The following is a 19,377-nucleotide window of genomic DNA, read 5'->3' as shown; positions in this document are numbered from 1 at the left end:
AAAATTAAAAAAAACAAAAAACTTCATCCTACTCTGCAACAACATCAATCTCTACCAAAATGGCGCTACAGCGGGGACATAGAGGTGAAGTACAGTTTGGTCTCTAATGGACAGGGAGCAGACGAGGGAAGCCGAGATGATTTAGACGAAAGCTTTCATTGGCAGAAGGCGGCTTTCATCGGTAATTCAATCTAATATCCACACGGTTACTTTAGCTCATCTTCACGTGTAAATGTGCACTATAGTGTAACAGGTGCCGCTCTCAGACAATTCCTATTAGCATGTGTGATCTATACCGCACTCACTACGAATGAGTGGTGGTGAACGAGACTAGCACAGCCCTCTCCGTTTAACTTAAACTTACAGAGCCCTAAGATATTTTACATTCAAACATGGCGCATTCCTGTAATGAACCGCAGTTTCCTCTCTTGCTTATCATGTAACTATATGGTTCAGTCAGCCTCATTCACGCCCAAAACATGTGATGCTAAAAAGCCTGTTTCTAATTGGTTACCGAGTATGTCTATCAGAGCAGGAATCAGCATTCTGACTGGTGATTGGCTTATGTGCTTGTCTATCTTTCTGTAACCTATTGTCAATTGGTCTCCGTGTGCGTCACTCCGCTGAGGGAAGTGGATGGTTGGCTGGGACACGGCAGGCTGTGCACATTGAGTTTCGTTGCGGGCCCGGTAACAAGCGATGTCGTTATAAGCTGCGGGTGAGTTACTTCCGGTAACGACGTGGAGGGGATGGCAATGCACAACTTATTTGTACCCTGCAGGGGGGGTGGGACAGGCTTCAGGTGGCTCCGGGAAGTGGGCGGCACCGCTGTAAACAGGATGTTCTAGCTACTGACAGTGTAGGGAGAGCAGAGTCTGGGGGTAAGCAGCTGACTTGGGCACAAGAGCTGACGCTCTAGATCGAGCATGTTAGCCTATAACAAGGACTGTGGTGTAGGAAAGCCCAACATGGAGGATAAAACTGAGTATCAGAGATGAGGAGCCTAGATAAGGGTAACAACAGGTCTAGGATTGGCAGATAACACTTTAAAGGTTAATATTCTGGATAAGAATCAAAAGGTGGACAAGGAAGCAGATTTTGGCGCAACCATACATGTATACAAAATATTAAACTGGTTTCTATAGCTGCACAACTTATAGATTATTTCTATGTGTTGGCAAAATATAGCTGCCAACCTAACTACCCTTCTCAGAACTATGATGGTCTGGTTCTAATTGTATCACTCATTCTCCAGATGCAATAATCAGAGTTTAATTCGTTAAAATGCATTTTTCATCAGCTCATTCAGCACAGATTACTGCAGTTAGTAAATAAGTGAGACAAGCATAACTAGACTATTATCTTGCTGTGAAAATTATACATTTTAGGAGGTATACACTTGTCCTTCTTGTGGCCCTAAATCCCCTAAAGCTTTTTTCCTATCAAAATATCCCTCTATTAGTAAATCCTTCATTGGATTTTAAGTTTGATTGCTAGTACCATCACATAATAATTTAGTTTGGCTCTTTATAGAATGTACAGTCATGGCCAAAAGTTTAGAGAGTGACACAAATATTACTTTTCACAAAATCTGCTGCCTCAGTTTTTATGATGGCAATTTGCATATACTCCAGAATGTCATGGAGCGTGATCAGATGAATTGCAATTAATTTCAATTAATTAAGTCCCTCTTTGCCACGACAATGAACTTTATCCCAAAAACAAGAAGAAGGCTACTGGGCACCCAAGAACGTCCAGCAAATGCCAGGACCGTTTCTGAATCTTGATTCAGTTGTGGGATCAGGACACCACCAGTGCAGAGCTTGCTCAGGAATGGCAGCAGACAGGTGTGTGTATCTGTACGCACAGTGAGGGGAAGACTTTTAGAGGATGGCCTGGTGTCAAGAAGGCCAGCAAAGAAGCCACTTATCTCCAGGAAAAACAGGGACAGACTGATATTCTGCAAAAGGTATAGGAATTGGACTGCTGAGGACTGGGGGGTAAAGTCATTTTCTCTGATGAATCCCCTTTCAGATCGTTTCTGGGCATCTGAAAAAATGCTGGTCTGGAGAAGGAAAGATGAGCACTAGCATCATTCCTGTGCCATGCCAACAGTAAAACATCCTGATACCATTCATGTGTGGGGTTGCTTCTCAGGCAAAATTGTGAGTGAGCCCACTCCCTTGGCTAAGAATACAGCCATGAATAAAAAATGGTACCAAAACTTCTCCCAACCATCAAAGAACAGTTTGGTGACGAACAATGCCTTTTCCAGCATGAAAGAGCACCTTGCCATAAGGCAAAAGTGATAACTAAGTGGCACGGGGATCAAAACATCGAAATTGTGGGTCTATGGCCTTGAAACTCCCTAAATCTTAATCCCATTGAGATCTTGTGGTCATTCCTCAAAGGGTGGGTGGACAAACAAAAACCCACAAATTTTGACAAACCAAGCATTGATTAGGCAAGAATGGGTGACCATCTCTCTGTATGTGGCCCAGAAGTTGATTGACAGCATGCCAGGGCGAATTGCAGAGGTCTTGAAAAAGAAGGGTCAACACTGCAAATATTGACACTTTGCATAAACGTAATGTAATTGTCAATAAAAGCCTTTGACACTTATGAAATGCTTGTAATTTTACTTCAGTATACCATAGCAACATCTGACAAATGGGTCTAAAAACACTGAAGCAGCAAACTTTGTGAAAACTAATACTTGTGTCATTATCAAAACATTTGGCCATGACTGTGCTGGTGGATGTTTGTATATGTTATGGTTTTTTTTTTTGTGCTAATTGGCAGTCAGAAGTCGGACACACAAATGTTTGTGTGAACAGGTGTAGGAGATGCCTTTTTTTTTGTTCTTGGATTTTATCACAATAAACCAATCCCTTTGCTAATATGTTCTAATATTGTCCTTGTTGCACAGACCCAGCAGCAGATGCATCACTGTCTCTATCTGGCCTTGCAGATTACTTGAGTGTTTGTTTGTTTTTTCTGTTTTTTGTTTTTTTTAGTTTTTGTGTGATTTCTAGCTCAGATATCCATGGCAACTAGCCACTGCTCCTTAAAAGCAGTGGCTAGTTGCTCCTTAACCAGCACCACAATCTCTGGTGCTGGTGACCAGGGGTGGCTTAGCTGGAAGATAAATGTTGCTTCAGAGGCAGTACCGAATCTTTTAAGCAGTATTCTTTTTTATTATTATATTACTTGAAAAATGTATTCCATAGAGAAGATATATTTCACATTTTGATCTGGTATAACATCTGTTGTAAATTGGATTATTTATCTACATACAGTAGAATCCTTTCTGTGGGCTGAACAAATATTCTCCTTTCACTAGGTGCAAGTGACAGCACTGAGAAATGATGTCATTAGTTTTGTAGAGAATGTTGGTTCCACAGAGAAAATGGCTGCATCTGTTGTATGTAACTGATAGGTCCATGTCAAAGCTTTCTAATGGCCATTTGAAGAGTTAAAAGATGTGATTAGTGGGTGGTGTAGGTTTGAGGCTGTACAGCTATGTGTTCTTGAGGCAACGTTATTGTAGACAGTGCAAACTTGTAAGAGTTGTAAACCATGGCTAAATAGACCCAAAATGAACATTCTAGCAGTACCTTACAGGAACATTATTGTAACTGAGACTTGGAGGATGTCACCAGCTCTACTATACAATGAAAATATATCAACTACCTTAGCCTCCAGGAACTTCATAACTCAGAATCCAGTTAATACCATGATAAAATATATCCTTTTTCCAAATGTCTAAAACAAACTACTAAACAAAAAAGAAACTATTCTCGTGGTTAGCGTGGCCTACAATAGCCCACATCCTGCTTTGTATACCCATACCTGGTTGCTGAATTTCTAGAAAATGCATCTAAACTTACACACTGCCATGGATGATAACATCTTTTAAGAAGCATAGACAAACATCTTGTATTTTGTCCTCTTTAATAGTGTTGAACAAGTCTTCTCCAAAGCCTCCCAGGTTATAGCATATTATATACAAAGCATTAATGCTAGAGAATGCTGCATATAGTGTTGAAAGTGAAAGCTTGTCAAGATGTCCATTCTCTTCTATTTTGAACTATTAGTGTTAAGGTGTAAATTCCAGGTTCTAAGAATGTGTGTTGTATACTTGATATTAACTAACACTCGTGTGTACAAGGGTACTGTTGTTTTGTAAGCTTTAGTCAAAATTGTGCAGTTGTAGGGAGGCAAAAAGCAAAGGTAGGAGAAAGCTAAGAGGCTGCAGGGAGTTTTTAAGGTTGTTCCATCTTCAGACGCCTTACATTTATTGGCTTCTACAAGCTTTCCTGCAACTTCACTAAAAATATGGCTTTTATTTTATAGCTTCTTTGGGCTAGATTTACTAAGCTGCAGGTTTGAAAAAGTGGGGATGTTGCCTATAGCAACCAATCAGATTCTAGCTTTTATTTAGTACATTCTACAAAATGAGAGCTAGAATCTGATTGGTTGCTATAGACAACATCCCCACTTTTTCAAACCCGCAGCTTAGTAAATCTAGCCCTTTGTGTTTTTGAAGCGATTCAATACACATCACACCAATCACTATTCCTGGACAATTTACATAAATCATTCTGTATTTTACCTTCATATATGAACATTTTTTTTTTTAGCTTAGTTGTCTTTAAATGTGCTCAAATTATTCCAATCTACAGATGCTTTCCATTAACAGAACTTTGCAAACCTTAAATATCTGTATTTGCTGTTATTTTTTGAAAGCATGTATAAAGTTCCAGGCCTCACTAACCTGTTCATGTGAGTTATTAAATGTTTTATATTTTAGGCTGGGTTTGACATGTTTGGTTTAGCGCTACAGGAATGTAACTTATTACCTTGTTGGGACACAGACATTTACAGTGTGAGAAGGACTTGTGAAGAGGATAAAACAATGCAATGAGTCAACTGACGGATCATAATTATCCAACAGTCTCTTACAGCAAAGGTCAGTGTCAAATGACTTTCTTACTGTCAGACTGGGCGATTGACTATAAGATTATTGGCAGATTGTATGCAGTTATAAGTAGTGCCAGGCTGTCAGTGTACTTTTATAGTAGTCTGGCTAATGTGCTTGGTTCTCAATGTGGTTAGTATGAGAGCTACTCTATACCGAACAGTGGGCTTTCCATTATGCATAGCATTCGATTGCAGTCTTGTGTTCACTAAGTAAGAACATCAATAAGAAATGGTGTGTCTGTGTGATGTCACTTATTCCTATTACACTGATAGACCTCATCCTTATGAATCAATATTCTGGCTACACAATGGATGCCTCCACAAGCTATAGCAATGGCGTTCTATACAACAACATTAGAGGTTACATTTGAATGTTGACTATTCCAACAGAACTTTATAAGTTTTATTACTGGTAATTGTACAATATTTTTTTATTTCAGATCAGTATGACGGCGACAGCTGCTGTGAGTCCTAGTGAATACCTACAGCCTGCTGCCTCTGCTTCCCAGGTTAGTCTGTTATATATCCCTGACAGCAGAACTGTCCTATGCGACTGTCACATAGACTAGACTGACATTTGAGCTGGTAATGGAGATGTATTTTTGTTGGTTTTAAAATCCTTTAGTGTGTTTTGTGTATTTTAGAGCTAGTACATGTAAGGATGATTACTGCTCATGGAAACCTGCGAGGGACAATAGAGGTGGCACCTGAGACATTTTACAGTGATATCAGATTTACACAGATGGTATTATAAATCTATATGCTGTGGGGAAACTCCTCCCATCCATACAGCCCTCCTTAATTCATTTATCAGAAATCCAACTCTGTGAATGCCAGCAGGTCGCTCTATATCATAGCTGTGAGAAAACCGCCAAATGGTCCTTATCTATGTACTGCCTTGGTAATCGACTGCTGCTGAAACTATGGACATCAAGGGAAGTAGCTGGGTTAGAGCAATCTTCATTGCTATGCTAGTATATGATGGATTTCACTTTTTTCAAAGAGTGCAGCCCAACCCAGAAGTTAATATTTCTGTAAAAGAGGTTATTAATTACATGACTTTATCTCCATGGAAAACTATTTTTAAAGTAACCTTAGTTGGTATTAAATGTAATAGGACTAAACTAATTCCTACATTTGATTCTTCATAAATTTGAAAAATAATACACATTTTATAACGGTCTTATTCCTTTTGTTTCCATGCAGGACACACAGCCCTCTCCTCTGGCTCTCCTTGCAGCCACATGCAGTAAGATTGGTCCCCCCGCAGTTGAAGCCGCGGTGACTTCTCCTGTACCGCCAAGGCCAGCCCGCAAAAGGCTGATACCTATAAAGCCTGCACCATTACCCCTGAGTCCAGGGAAGGGTGGTATAGGGCTGTTGTCCAAAGGTAATGTCATCCAGATCCCACAGCTGGGTACAGGAAATGGGCAGCTCTTCTTTACCATCCAGAACCCAGTCGGAAAGGCTGGTCGTTACCAAAGCTTGCAGACAGCCCAGGGAGTTCCACAGAATTTGGGTAGTCAGTTCCAGATCATCGGTTCCACAGATGGTGGCACAACACTTCAGCTTACCCCAGCTTCTAGTTCTTCAAAACATGTGCCCATTAAGCCCGCCCCTCCACAGAATACCAGCAATCTATTGAAGATGACTGGAACTGCTGGCAACACCCTCTCGTTGGCACTGCCCCTCAATAGTCTGACAGACTCCATCACTGAAACTAGCACTCAGCTTTTGCCAAGCAAGCAGAGCAAAAAGCCACGTAGGAAGCCTCTTCCACCAGGACCAACCCCTGGCTCACCTACCCAGGAGCAGATGGAGACTGTTTTAATTGAGACAACAGCAGAAAATATCTTGCAAGCAGGTAACAACTTGCTCATTGTCCAGAGCCCTGGCACAGGGCAGCATGCTGTACTTCAGCTGGTACAGCCCAAGACCGACACGCAACTGGTACAAATACCCCAACAGGCGCTAAGAGTGGTACAAGCAGCATCGGCTACACTGCCAACAGTGCCACAAAAACCAGTACACAGTGTCCAGAGCACAGAGATTTTACCAACACAGGTATGGAGACACACATGCTTGCAGATATGTTGCTATATGCCTTTACTTCTTAGTAATTCTGTTCCTCTCTTACACCAATGCTATTTAGCTTCTCCCGCTGGACTATAATTCCATGAACACAATGCCAGCCTTCTGCTCTACAATACATATGCCATATCTATCTTGATGATTACATCCACTATTGTTAATCATACTCTAAAATAGTGTTTACACCTCACAATTTGTGGATCACATTGCCTGCCATAGGTGTGACCACATTTCCATGTGTGTTTGTGACTATTCACTGTGTGCAGTAATCTTACAATTGTGCTGCGCGGTAAAAAAATGTACACATTATCTGTCCGCTAAGAGAGCTCTTTCCCTCCTTTGCATCAAGAGATGCTTTTCTAACTAAACAAGCCGACCCGCTATGAGAAACGTAGTGTGGACTGATCCATACACAGGCCCAGTGATGTTACAATAATCTGCTTTTTCACCTGTATAAGATACAATCGGGACACTGTCCTGAAGATGTGGGAGGAGTTGCTGTCTATAATGGAGCGGGAAGGCAATACTTTACCCCTTTCCACAGAGATGCTGTGGAAAGTCAGGTAACCCTGAACAATATATTCCCACTCCAGGATTTATATCTGCAAATGTAGCTTTAGTGTTTAGTATTAATTTTAAGGCTGGTAACATTATAACAACTATTCACATTAGCTGTGCATTGGTTAGAGGAGTTTAAAGGGAAGGGGGGGGGGGAGGAATCATACCTGTTCTCAAGCAGCATGTAGCTACTGCTATGAAACAGGGTTGATATACTGGAACCGTTTTTATTGTGTTAATGGGTTATTAAGACACTCATTACATATGTAAATATAAATATGCCAATTCACTAATTTATTAATCCAGGATCTCCCTTTTTAATATATATTCCAAGGCAACTGCACCTAGAAGAAAGCTTTTCTAGCTATGAAGGTACTCTCCCATGTGTCCCTCTCTTGTCTTGGTTTACATAAAATGAATACCAAACAAACAGAAATGATCCTCCTTTCTCTTTGTATGGTATCAAGTCACAGTACTAGGTCTTTCTTTGGTAGCACCTCCATGCAAAGTTGGAAAGTATACATTTGTATACAGAGGGAAAGGACAAGCTTTATTGTTCAATTATCCTGTGTGGTGGAAAAACAATTTTTGTGTTTAAAAATAAGTCCGTGCTGTCCCAGTGTCAAGTCACCATGGGTAATGTGCAATATATGGATTTTGTCCACTTGTCAGTGACTTCTTTTAAGATGGCTGCACCTCTCTTGTATATCAATATCTTGCACACTAGCACTCAATTTTTCCCACACCACACAGGTAGGATTTAATTGATCACTAAGGGTCATATTTAATTAGCTCCGGTAATTACACGCGGCTGCGCGCATGAAGTGCCAATATGGTACTGCAACATTGCGGATTTCTTTTCACAACTCTATGGGGTGCGCATGGAAATCCACGGTAACTGGAAATGAACAGCCCCACGTAATCGCCGAACCTAATTGGATATGCCCCTGAATATTCACTAGTGTGCTGTTATCGAGAATAGGCTTTCATAGATAAAGTCTAACTTGCATTTAGATGACATGTTAATATCGCATATGATCACTTATCGTTGCTCCCCACTATACCCAGTAGACAGCTGGCTGACCAGATATGGAGCAGAAACGGTGCTGTGTGTTTCGAGGAGAACATTAATCAGCAGCTCTAAGTGCTCATATGTAATATTAACAAACCATCTGAATGTCCATGATTTATCTTAACTTTTTTTTTGTAAATCTGTTTATTGAAGGCTTTTATAAAGAATATTGGGGGGGTTGGGTACAGAAAGGAGAATTGGGGGAGGGTAACCAGTGCAATCAATAATACATACATTACGAAGCATTAACCAAGTTTATACATAGGAAAATATCAGAATATGCACAGGCTAAAGGTAAAAGTATATAGCAATGTAATGGATACTCCTGCCCTATCCAATGGTCTTTACCCCTCATAAGAGTAAATAAAGTTCAGACCTTTGATATGTACTATTTTCATTAAATTATCCTTGATCTATAGATGCATTTCTGTTTTGACATTGTGCTCCTGAATGTCCACAAGTCTTTGGTTTACATTTTCTTAACACCAACAAGGAAAGACAAAGTTTGTGTTTATTATGTGGACAGTGCTTTTGGCTAGAAAAGACAATATATTCTTGGAGGGAGGTCACTTGGGCTCTGAATGATATCAAAACATATACAAACTGCCTAAAGCCCTGCATCCAAACAAAATCTTCTATAAATCTTAACTGTTGCAACACTGCATGATAAAGGTTAAATATTTAGGATGATATTTTCATTTCTCCACATTGTTCTAAAGAACAACATGGGGTGCGCATCATTAGTTAGTACAGTAATTTTAACACTGATTTCTGCTGGCTGCTCATGGAGCTGTGAACAAAAATCAGCGTTGAAATTGTGTCAACAGTAATAATGTGCATCAAGTACCATAGTAACGGTAATGATGCGCACCCTGCATTGTTCTAAAGAACAACGTGGGGAATTAAATCTTTCCCATGGAGTTAACTAAAATGGTGGTAAATGTACTCTGTATAAAGTGGAAATTTACATCCTCTTTTTGTTTTGTTCGCTTTTGGAGACGTCGCCTCTGCTATTTATGCTCACTAAACATGCTGTACACTGTTATTTCTGCCAATATTAGTGTCTTACTGTGTCCATGAGTTTTCCTGGTAACAATTGTTCTTTCTCTGGCTTTGTCTTCTGCAGAAGGGTTGTTAGTCTTCTCATCTCTTTATTTGTGTCACTTGTGTCCATCCACCAATATCCTCTTAAATGTTGATTTGTCATTTACCTTTCTGATACGTAACACGCTTGTCTTTCACAGCTCTACTTCCGCACATCTACAGGGGATGTACAGACTCTGGTAATGCAGGAAGCTCCTCCTATCCCTCAACCGTGCTCAACAGGAGGCCTGGGAACACACTCCTCCACTCCTGCTAAGAGAAATACCACTCGCAAAGAACGGTCCTTGGCCAAAATTGCTCCAGCAGGGAGCATCATTAACCTGAATACAGGACAGCTCACAGCCACTGCCCAGGCCATTCAGACAATCAGTATCAATGGAGTTCCAATGCAAGGAGTGCCTGTCACAATCACCAGTGCTGCAGGTGTATATCCCAGTGTGAGCATGTAACCAAACAAAAACATAAGCTGCAGTCCATACCTCCAGAAAACCTAAACTAACAGATTGGTATGATTTCCTTGCTTATCCTTCTATTACATGAATCAACACACCCTTGTATTTGTGTGTCTACTCAGGGCAACCGCAGCTCAGTGTGCAGAACGTGTCCAGTAATAGCGTTGCCATCAGTGGCCTCAGCCCTTCCCAGATACAACTGCAGATGGAACAGGCCTTGTCTGGGGAGCTACAGCCAGGAGAGAAGAGGAGGAGGGTGGCCTGTACATGTCCAAACTGCAAGGACGGGGAGAAGGGGTGAGATTGTGCAGAAAGCAAAGCTGAGATTGTGTGGGACCAGCTTGAATAAAGGGGGAGGTTGGGGGGAGGAAGGTTGATGGAGGGGAGGGATATGTTGTGCTGAGGAGAGACACTCTCTCCTTCTCAGCAGGTGGGGTCCCCCTGGCAGGAAGAGGCACGTGTGTCACATCCCTGAGTGCGGGAGAACGTTTCGCAAGACTTCACTCTTGAGGGCTCACGTTCGGCTGCACACGGGGGAGAGGCCATTTGTATGCAACTGGGGATTCTGTACAAAGAAGTTCACCCGCAGTGATGAGTTGCAGAGGCACGCACGCACGCACACAGGTGTGTGATGCATGGATGTATGCATGCACGTGTAAGGCACACTGGCCCACATGTATGACATGTATATTGATTTTACTCTGGTGTCCCTGCACAGGTGACAAGCGCTTTGAATGCCCTCACTGCCAGAAGAGGTTCACACGCAGCGACCACGTCAGCAAGCATTTCAAGACACACCTCGTGCCAAAGAAGCTGTAATGCTAGTGGAAAACGAATCCCAGCACTATGGGACCCTAACATGATGCCATTCTGCTCAAAGTGGAAACTTTCAAATCTGTTGAGGCCACCCTAAAATAACATTACTCTGTGGGACTCCCAGTCCGAGATTCCTAGTCAAGATAAGCACCACTCCCTAGCCGCCCTTGCATTGCTGGAGAGTATTTCAGTCACCAGGAGTTCATTACTAGGAACAAGGTGCCAGCTGTTTGATGACTGCAGCTCTACTCTGCCTGGTAGCAACATTAAGGGTAATGAACTTGCAGCATAGAATAGACTATTGCTGTCCGTAATGAGGGACTAAGCTGAAAAAGTGTGCATTGCCTGACGCCAACATGTTGGCAGGACCAGATCATTCCCACTTTAACATTGCTTTGCCCCTACAGGAAGGTGCCTTATTACCTCCCCTCTTCCAATATCCTTGCGTGTAAAAGCTTAATTGTACTTGCTCTAATCTGCTTTCCATGCTGTGCTGGAGAGGCGGCTGTGCTGCGCTCACCACCAGGTGCCACGACAGGATTCCCTATAGTTCTCCATGAGGAAATGGCAGGAGTTTCTGCCCCCTGTATTGTATACTATTTTTCGGCATCTGTGCCAGAAAATCTGTGTTCCTTTCTCTCTCTGTGCAGTGTGTACTACACATGTTGTATCTGAAATGTTAGCTATAACTGAGCTTTTAATTTTAAATAAAAGAGGGGATTTAACTTTGTGCTAGAAGTACAAGCTCTGAGAGATTTGTTTGTTTTTATGTCCTTGCCAAAACTGGACTTGACTTACTGAAAAATGAATGTTCCTTTCTAATCTATCTATAGTCAGCATTGTGACCAAAATTCTGCACTGTTCTTTCAACGTAATTGTTGGGTACAACATTGTTGTTAAAGCCACACTAAACTATACTGAATTGTCCTTGCGTGTGTCTATTCTAGGAAGATGAATGTTAGACATGCATTTATGCTCTCCTGTAGAGAAGGATTTGTGTGCATCTCCCTCCATTGCATGCTCTGATATTTATGTACCTGGCCACAGACCCCACAACATTACATCTTGAGGAGATTTCCATACATTAAAGTGACTGGTTTAGGAGGAAGTGAAAGGATTGTGTGACACACAGAAATCAAGGCAATTTAGTGCATGATAGGTACTGTTAAGTCTTTGGTACATGAATTCTTGTTATATTCATCACAGCAGCTGTTTATTCCCATAAACAGTGACAAATCAGTATGCAGGAAGAAATAAAATCTTTGGAACATCCTTATGGTCATTCTTTGCTTGCACTGCATTATGTGTAATTCCTAAAGATGTGTATATTTAGGAACACATTAGGTATGTATAAATTATGCATAATACATTACAAGCAGAACGGATATTAAGGATACAATAAGGAACCAAAATCCATGGCTACTGTACCATTTTAATGTCAGTCTTTGTAACCTGGATCTGATATCGACACTATGGCAAACAGGATGTTCAAGTCACATTGTTTTGAGATTGAGCGTGACATTTATGAAAACTGTTCTACAGGCAACTGTAAAAGTATTGTTTCATTATCTAAACCACATTAGAAATACAAGTTAGAATGTGATTGCTATGAGTGACACCTTCTATAAAGTTACCTGTAAAACAGTCACAAAAATGTTCCTCTGAATCCTTAAAGGGTCACTAAACCAAAAATACAAGTTGTTTCGATATTAAACAGGATCTTGTCACATTCCCAAATGCATAGAACAGAACTTGAGATCTTGTTACTGTATTTACAGCCAATTGTACATTATATTTCTATTAGCTATCATAGTCCAGTAGTGTCAAAGAAAATTTCTGTGCATAGGACATTGCCTTCCATCACATTTTTAACATCTCATTAAAGCTTTATATGTATAAATGTTACTAGTACATTTTTATTAAAAAACAAAAAAACTTGTATTTGAGGTGTAGATGTCCTTTTAAGTGAATATATTTGGATTTTGCCATTATTTGAAAACTGGTTTCCAAAATAGAATTGTAAAAAGTGCATAAAGTTCTTTTTAAAATAGCTTAGAGGGATGGTTCTAAGCTCACGACTGTTTAAAAACAAACAAACTGATTTTCACTTAGAGCTATCCACTGGGGAATGTGTCTGACGGAGGCGTTGGGGGCAGAACAAAGGCATGCAGGTATAGCAGTGGATTATCATTAGCATGCAATGTCTTATGCTGATCTCTTCCTACCTATAAGTGCCATAATTCTTCACCACCTCTGCTCCAAAAACATGAGCATTGGGTGTGCTCTATGTATGTTAGTGTTGCTTGACTGAAGTATTTTGTGATGACAGGAAAGTAAATTGTTATGAAACAATTAAGTCAAATCCCCAACCTACATTCTTTGATTTTACACATAAATGATGGATTATTTTCTAGCACAATCTTGGTTGATTTTAGGTAATGGTAAATAACTGACTCTCAATGAGCACAATACAGGTCTACTGGTGATATTGCTTTCCCCTCCCTTTTAAATAAATATTACAATAAATCTGGTACATTAGTCAGACTAACAGTAGGATATTTAAAAGTTCATAGTGCATTTTTGTTTTGCTTATTAAATTCCAATTTAATCATTTCCTTCTCTGTTACAAATAAGCTATTACTTTGGTAGTATAGATGTCTACATCCAGAAGGTGCTGTTTATAACCTTTCCTTATTTAATCTTACACTGTTCACTCACAACATTAAAACCACCTGCCTAATGTTGGTTCCTGTTGTGCTGCCAAAACAGTTCTGACCCCTTGAGCCATGGACTCTACAAGACCTCTGCAGGTGTCCTGTGGTATTTGGCACCAAGACATTGGCAGCAGATCCTTTATGTCCTGTAAGTTGTGAGGCAGGGCTTCCATGCGTGGGACTTAGTTTTTTTTTTTCAGCACATCCCACAGATGCTCAATCGGATTGAGATCTGGGGAATTTGGAGGCCACACCTTGAACTGCTTTTTGTCAAACCATTCCTGAACAAAACTGCAGTGTGATGGTGCATTATCCCACTGAACGAGGCCAGTGCCATTGGTGAATACCGTTGCCATGAAGGGGCGTACATGGTCTGCCACATTGTTTAGGTAGGTGGCAAGTGTCAAAGTAACATCCACATGAATGTAATTACCTAAGGTCCAGAACATTGCCCTGAGCATCGCACTCCATCCGCTGGCTTGCCTTCTTCCCATAGTAGTGAATCCTGGTGTAATCTCCTCCCCTGGCAGGTTCACATGATGTAAAAGAAAATGTGATTCATTAGACCAGGCCACCTTCTTCCATTCCGCCATGGTCCAATTCTGGTGCTCACATGCTTGTTGTAGGCTCTTCTGGCAGTGGACAGGGGTCAGCATGGACCCTCTGACCTGACTGTGACTACGCTGGAAGCCACTGTGTGTTCTCTCGCCTTTCTATCATAGCCAGCTTTAAGTTTTTCAGCAGTTTGCACTACAGTAGCTCTTCTGTGGGATTGGACCAGACAGGCTAGCTTTTGCTCCCCATGCACATCAGTTAACTTTGGGCGACAATGACTTATTACTTGGACCACTTTTGGTAGTTACTAACCACTACATAGTGGGACCACCCAAGACTTGTTTTGGAGATGATTTGACCCAGTTGACTAGCAATCATAATTTGGCCCTTGACAAAGCTATGCAAATCCTTGTGCTTGCCCCTTTCTCTTACTTCCAACACATCAAGTTCAAGACCTGACTGTTCACTTGCTGCCTAATGTATCCCAGCTTTTGACAAGTGCCATTGTAACGAGATAATCAATGATATTCACTTCACTCTTCCGTGGTTTGGATGTTGTGGCTGATCGGTGTCCAGTGCCTGTTGTCTATGGACTCTCGCTCAAGCTACCCAATCTGTCTCATTGGGAAGCTTGTCCTTGTGCTGGCATAGGCTACCTGGTAATTGTAATTTACCAACTGCTGCAAAGCCTTTATATGATTGCTATACACACTGAAACTTAAAAACAAACCCATTTTATTGTAACATTGTTAAATGTATAGACATTACTGCATCATGCTTATGAGAGTACTCTGTCACCTTTTGTCCATTTACTTCCATTGTAAGGGTTGTTTTATATAGTCCTATTCCACTCCCATGCCTAGTTCAGCAACTGTTCTCTAGTCTGAACATTGGAAGTTCATGCTGCAATGCTCAGCTGATCTGTGGCACACTCTGTGTAATCAATGGTTCTGTTGCCTTAGCTCCAGGAATTGTAGATTTTTCGGTGAGACACTGCAACCTCTGAACTGGTAGTGTGGGTGATGGCTTGGGGCAGTGTTTAGTCCCTCCTTCTGTCCAGTCTATGCGGATAGACATCTTTTTCACTGCCCGTCGAGATGTGCCGCACTTACTATTTATAACTGCATTAAAGTTACAGCCACGACCACAGGCCCTCGTCACATATGCTAGAAAATAGGGTGGAAGTAGTTAGGGGGAAAATGTTAGTAAATTCACTTTTGGATATAAACATATATTAAAGCATGTGCATTGCAGAGCTAAGTATTATCCTGTAAATAATGAGTGAGTATTCAGACATTTTTTGTCTAGCTGTAGAGAAGGTAACCATTCTATGGGCTGATTATTATGAAAAGACAAATTATCAATTCACCAAGATTTAATGTCTCAATATTGACCATGAAGTTTGTCGGTAATATCACCAGTATTAGCGAGTTGGTATGGTGCAGTCTTTGCGATCTTTGTTCATCGCAAACTATCCAGATCTATGGTATATTGACTGGTGCTACTGTGGTCTGTGCTATTCTGTACCTGATGTTTGAAATTGCTAAGTGTGATGGCATGCAAGCTAGTTAACAAAGGCTCTGTACATACTGCAGATTGGTAGATATGTCTAGTGATATCACAACAAGCATAAATAACACACTGTACTTTATAATTTGACCATTTCTTTTAGCTATTTTAGATAATTAAGAACTGTTGGGGAAATAAAAAAAGCCAGAGGACGTTTGACCTATGTATTTTACCTCCCTGCATATGTGAATATTTCAACATTGGGGTTTTAATTGACCTTTTCATGAAGCTGTGTAAAAGGTAAGAAAAATGTCAAGCTCAATTCCTAATATCCAAATCCATAAATGATCAGGAACTGACACTAAACTTCCTTCCAGCACAAAGGAAAAAGATTCTACAAGGGCAGAATGAAAAGCATAATTGAGTATTATTCATTGGCTTTGAATAGAATCGGTACCGCAGCAGGCTCCTCACCTTTAATAGCAGTTACCACTGTGTCGGGCAGGCGTAATGGTTTCTCCATGGTGGTGTTGTTATGGGCAATCCGCTGTCCTGTTGCTGAAGATCGGGCCAGGGTCTCCCGCGAGAAGAAGTAATCCAGTAGCCGTCGGGTCATTAGTTTGGGCTTATCTGGAGGGATATGAGAGAGGTCCTCCAGCTGCTGGTAAGTAATATATACCCCAGAGGCAGGCACCAACTCCAGTTTTGGACGTCCATTACTCTAAAGAGAAGAGGCAAAAAAATAAATAAATCTGCAGTTGCTACATTTTGTATTTAAATCATAAATTCTCCTCTACAAAATGTGACACATATGCAGTCACAAATACACTGTGTAGTGTTCGTATAGGCCATGAAATCATACATACCTCTATAGGTGATGCCCAGGCTGGGGTACCATCTGGCAGTGTCTCCTGTAAAGGCTCCTCCCACAATGCACAAGATTCAGGAAGTGTATTTTCACTACCATCCTCCATTTTCATCCAGTACTGGAAGCCACTTGTTACCCCGCTGACCCGCAGCATTCCTTCTGGGGGAGAGCTGATCACTTCAGATGGTGCATTTGGATGGTCTGCATCTGAGACGGTGGGTGAAGCAGGGGGTGCTATGGTTTCTACAGACGGGAGTTTACTTTCACTGGATGGAAGGGGTGTAGAAAAATTTTGTGGAGGGGAGACCTTTAAATAAAAAAAAACGTATTTTTTGAAAGACTGAAAACCCAAATAAATGTTGTATAATAATTTACAACAGATAAAGCAAAAGATGACTAAGCCTTTTTTTTTTTATTATTAATACCTGTGAAATGGAATTTGTTTCCAGAAAGCCTGCCAGGTTCCTTATGAAGGAGACGTTACTGTCATTAACAACTGCTGAAACAAAACACAACACGACAATAGAAGGAAGCGATAACCTGGCATTGTACGTTCAATTTGACTCTAGTAATAGCGCACACAGCTGTGTGTTATGTTCTTGTCCAATTTTTATAATCTTTGTAAGATACATGCAAAATATAAACATTTAAAAAATAAAAGTTCATGTTTAGCCAGTTGTATTAAGCTGAGCGTTTTCTGGTGGGTTTGAAAAGTGGAGATGTTGCCTATAGCAACCAATCAGCTTCTAGCTGTGATTTTGTAGAATGTACTAAATAAATGATAGCTAGAATCTGAAAAACTCTCAGCTTGATACATTTACCCCCTGGTATATTTCCCCAACATGGCTACAAAATACTAAAGAAACGTAACATGTAATCATTGCATTTCCCTTCCATTATATTCTAGGTGGATTCTGGATTTCTGTAATCATTATTTTCCAACTCCACATAGACAATAAAAGAATGGGAAAGACATAGATTAAAACTATTTTCATAATACTAATGTTACTACTGAAACTGCAACAGAACATGCCAAACTGTTGCTTTATTTTTCTTTAATCCTTCTGCCCACAATCTACACTTTGCTCAAGATCATATGTTCTAATTATGCATTAGGAAAACTAGAATGTGATTACATGTGTCATTGAGTTGCCCTCTCTGTTGAAGGTTACATAAATATAATTTTCCAAAAGGACAGCATTGTGGTATACTAAAGATTTATAAAGATTGCATGACAATGTCAGAAGACATCTCACCCACACAGTGGCCCTCTGATCCCAGGAGTCTGTCACCATCTTTTATGGTACTTATTCCCCTACGAGACAATGCATCATTCTGTTCCTCCAAAGTCTGAACTTGTCTTCTTAATTCTTGATTTTCTTGCTCAAGTTCCTGTATCCTCCATTCTTTTACTTTGGTTACCTCATCTCGAGAAGCCAAGATCTGATGAAGTTCTGCAACTTGTGTCTCCAGCTCCTGAACCAACTTTGCATAAAGTGCTGTCACCCGACTCCCAGAACGTGTAGCCCAATAATGTTCTCCCACTACACCAGGACCTTCATGAAGGCCTGTGCCTTTGCTGATTACTCTTATGTTACGTTCACTACTTCTCTGTGCCTCATGCAAGGTGGCATTTTGGTGCTGAGGAAGTATGGGGGAACAAAGAGGTCTATTCAAGGCTCTTTGACGTTTCCTGGGGGAAAAGTCCTCATCGGAGTTGTGAAGCACTGAGGCGGACAAACATCTGTAATATTGTAAAATACATTGTTATTACTATAAATGATAACATCTCTTAAAGCAACCAAAGGGATTTTACTTATTGTTCACCTGGTTGTCTGTAATGCCTGACTGAATCCTTCTTGCAAACACTTTGTGTGTGGACCATTAAGTATATCATCTGACTTGTCTGGCCTACGTTCGTGCTCTGCACACCGTTCCATCTGTTTGGCTGTGACTGGCCTAACCAAGGACCTACAAGGGACACTTATGATTATACAACCACACAAGGCATGATGTAGACAGTAAACAATACATAGGCAGTATGCTGGCACCCAAATACTCTTACAACATATCCTGCTGGTGGATAGAAAACACAGTCATAATATTGTTTTAATATTATGCTCCAACAAAAGCCTCTACATGTTAAAGGGTTCATAGCAACACACTATGAGTGGGGGTTGCCACGAAAAATTAAACTAAGTATTACCCCCAAAAAATATAATTTGGAGCATCGATTATTGTCTATTTTAAAAAAACAAACAAACATGTGAGAATTAGTCAACTGCCCCCCTCCTCATTACCTAGACAGGCTGCTGGTCATGTGACCTTAGATTAGAAGAACTGGGGTCACTGCTGTGATTCGGCATTCCCTGTGCACATTCCTGTCCCCGCTATATTATTGCTGCTAGTCTGCTCCCCCGGATCTCCCTGCCCCGATCTCCCCGGTGCTCACTTCCATGTGACTGTTTACATCGATCTGTTTCCGGATGTTTAGCTCCGCCTCCTGTGGGTTACATATCGCTTCTGATTGGTTGTCCCGGAGTACAGCGACGAAGTGGAAAGGTGGAAAGCATCTGGCCTGCCCACCGCTCCATTGCTATTGGTTGTCTTCTCGCACTGACTCCGCCCACCCCGACGTAATTTCAGTGTGCCCCC

General features: G+C 41.0%; 2 protein-coding genes across 9 annotated transcripts; one reads left to right on the top strand and one right to left on the bottom strand.

Annotated features, from left to right (window-relative positions):
* The first annotated feature begins 612 nt into the window (after window positions 1-612).
* Window positions 613-12,003, top strand: SP2 (Sp2 transcription factor). 6 transcript variants are annotated; one of them, XM_075177002.1, is made up of 8 exons: window positions 613-718; window positions 4,814-4,972; window positions 5,424-5,492; window positions 6,190-7,047; window positions 9,949-10,231; window positions 10,383-10,557; window positions 10,691-10,884; window positions 10,979-12,003. In XM_075177002.1, exons 3-8 carry the CDS (start codon window positions 5,430-5,432, stop codon window positions 11,077-11,079), a joined length of 1,674 nt encoding a protein of 557 aa, XP_075033103.1. In that variant the 5' UTR covers window positions 613-718; window positions 4,814-4,972; window positions 5,424-5,429; the 3' UTR covers window positions 11,080-12,003. The 6 variants fall into 6 exon arrangements, with proteins under 6 accessions (XP_075033103.1, XP_075033099.1, XP_075033105.1 ...); XM_075176998.1 differs by having other exon boundaries at window positions 10,688-10,884; XM_075177001.1 differs by having other exon boundaries at window positions 614-718; window positions 4,878-4,972; window positions 10,688-10,884.
* Window positions 12,004-15,063: 3,060 nt separating this feature from the next.
* LOC142094647 (uncharacterized) lies at window positions 15,064-19,277 on the bottom strand. 3 transcript variants are annotated; one of them, XM_075177007.1, is made up of 7 exons: window positions 19,175-19,277; window positions 18,550-18,693; window positions 17,979-18,466; window positions 17,148-17,221; window positions 16,721-17,029; window positions 16,329-16,575; window positions 15,064-15,511 (listed from the first exon to the last, which is right to left on the bottom strand). In XM_075177007.1, exons 2-7 carry the CDS (start codon window positions 18,660-18,662, stop codon window positions 15,258-15,260), a joined length of 1,485 nt encoding a protein of 494 aa, XP_075033108.1. In that variant the 5' UTR covers window positions 18,663-18,693; window positions 19,175-19,277; the 3' UTR covers window positions 15,064-15,257. The 3 variants fall into 3 exon arrangements, with proteins under 3 accessions (XP_075033108.1, XP_075033106.1, XP_075033107.1); XM_075177005.1 differs by having other exon boundaries at window positions 19,023-19,251; XM_075177006.1 differs by having other exon boundaries at window positions 17,148-17,218; window positions 19,023-19,251.
* Between the last annotated feature and the right edge of the window lie 100 nt (window positions 19,278-19,377).

The sequence above is a fragment of the Mixophyes fleayi genome, chromosome 6 (assembly GCF_038048845.1).
Source record: "Mixophyes fleayi isolate aMixFle1 chromosome 6, aMixFle1.hap1, whole genome shotgun sequence".
Taxonomy (NCBI): domain Eukaryota; kingdom Metazoa; phylum Chordata; class Amphibia; order Anura; family Limnodynastidae; genus Mixophyes; species Mixophyes fleayi.
This window is presented reverse-complemented; position numbering and strand designations above follow the sequence as displayed.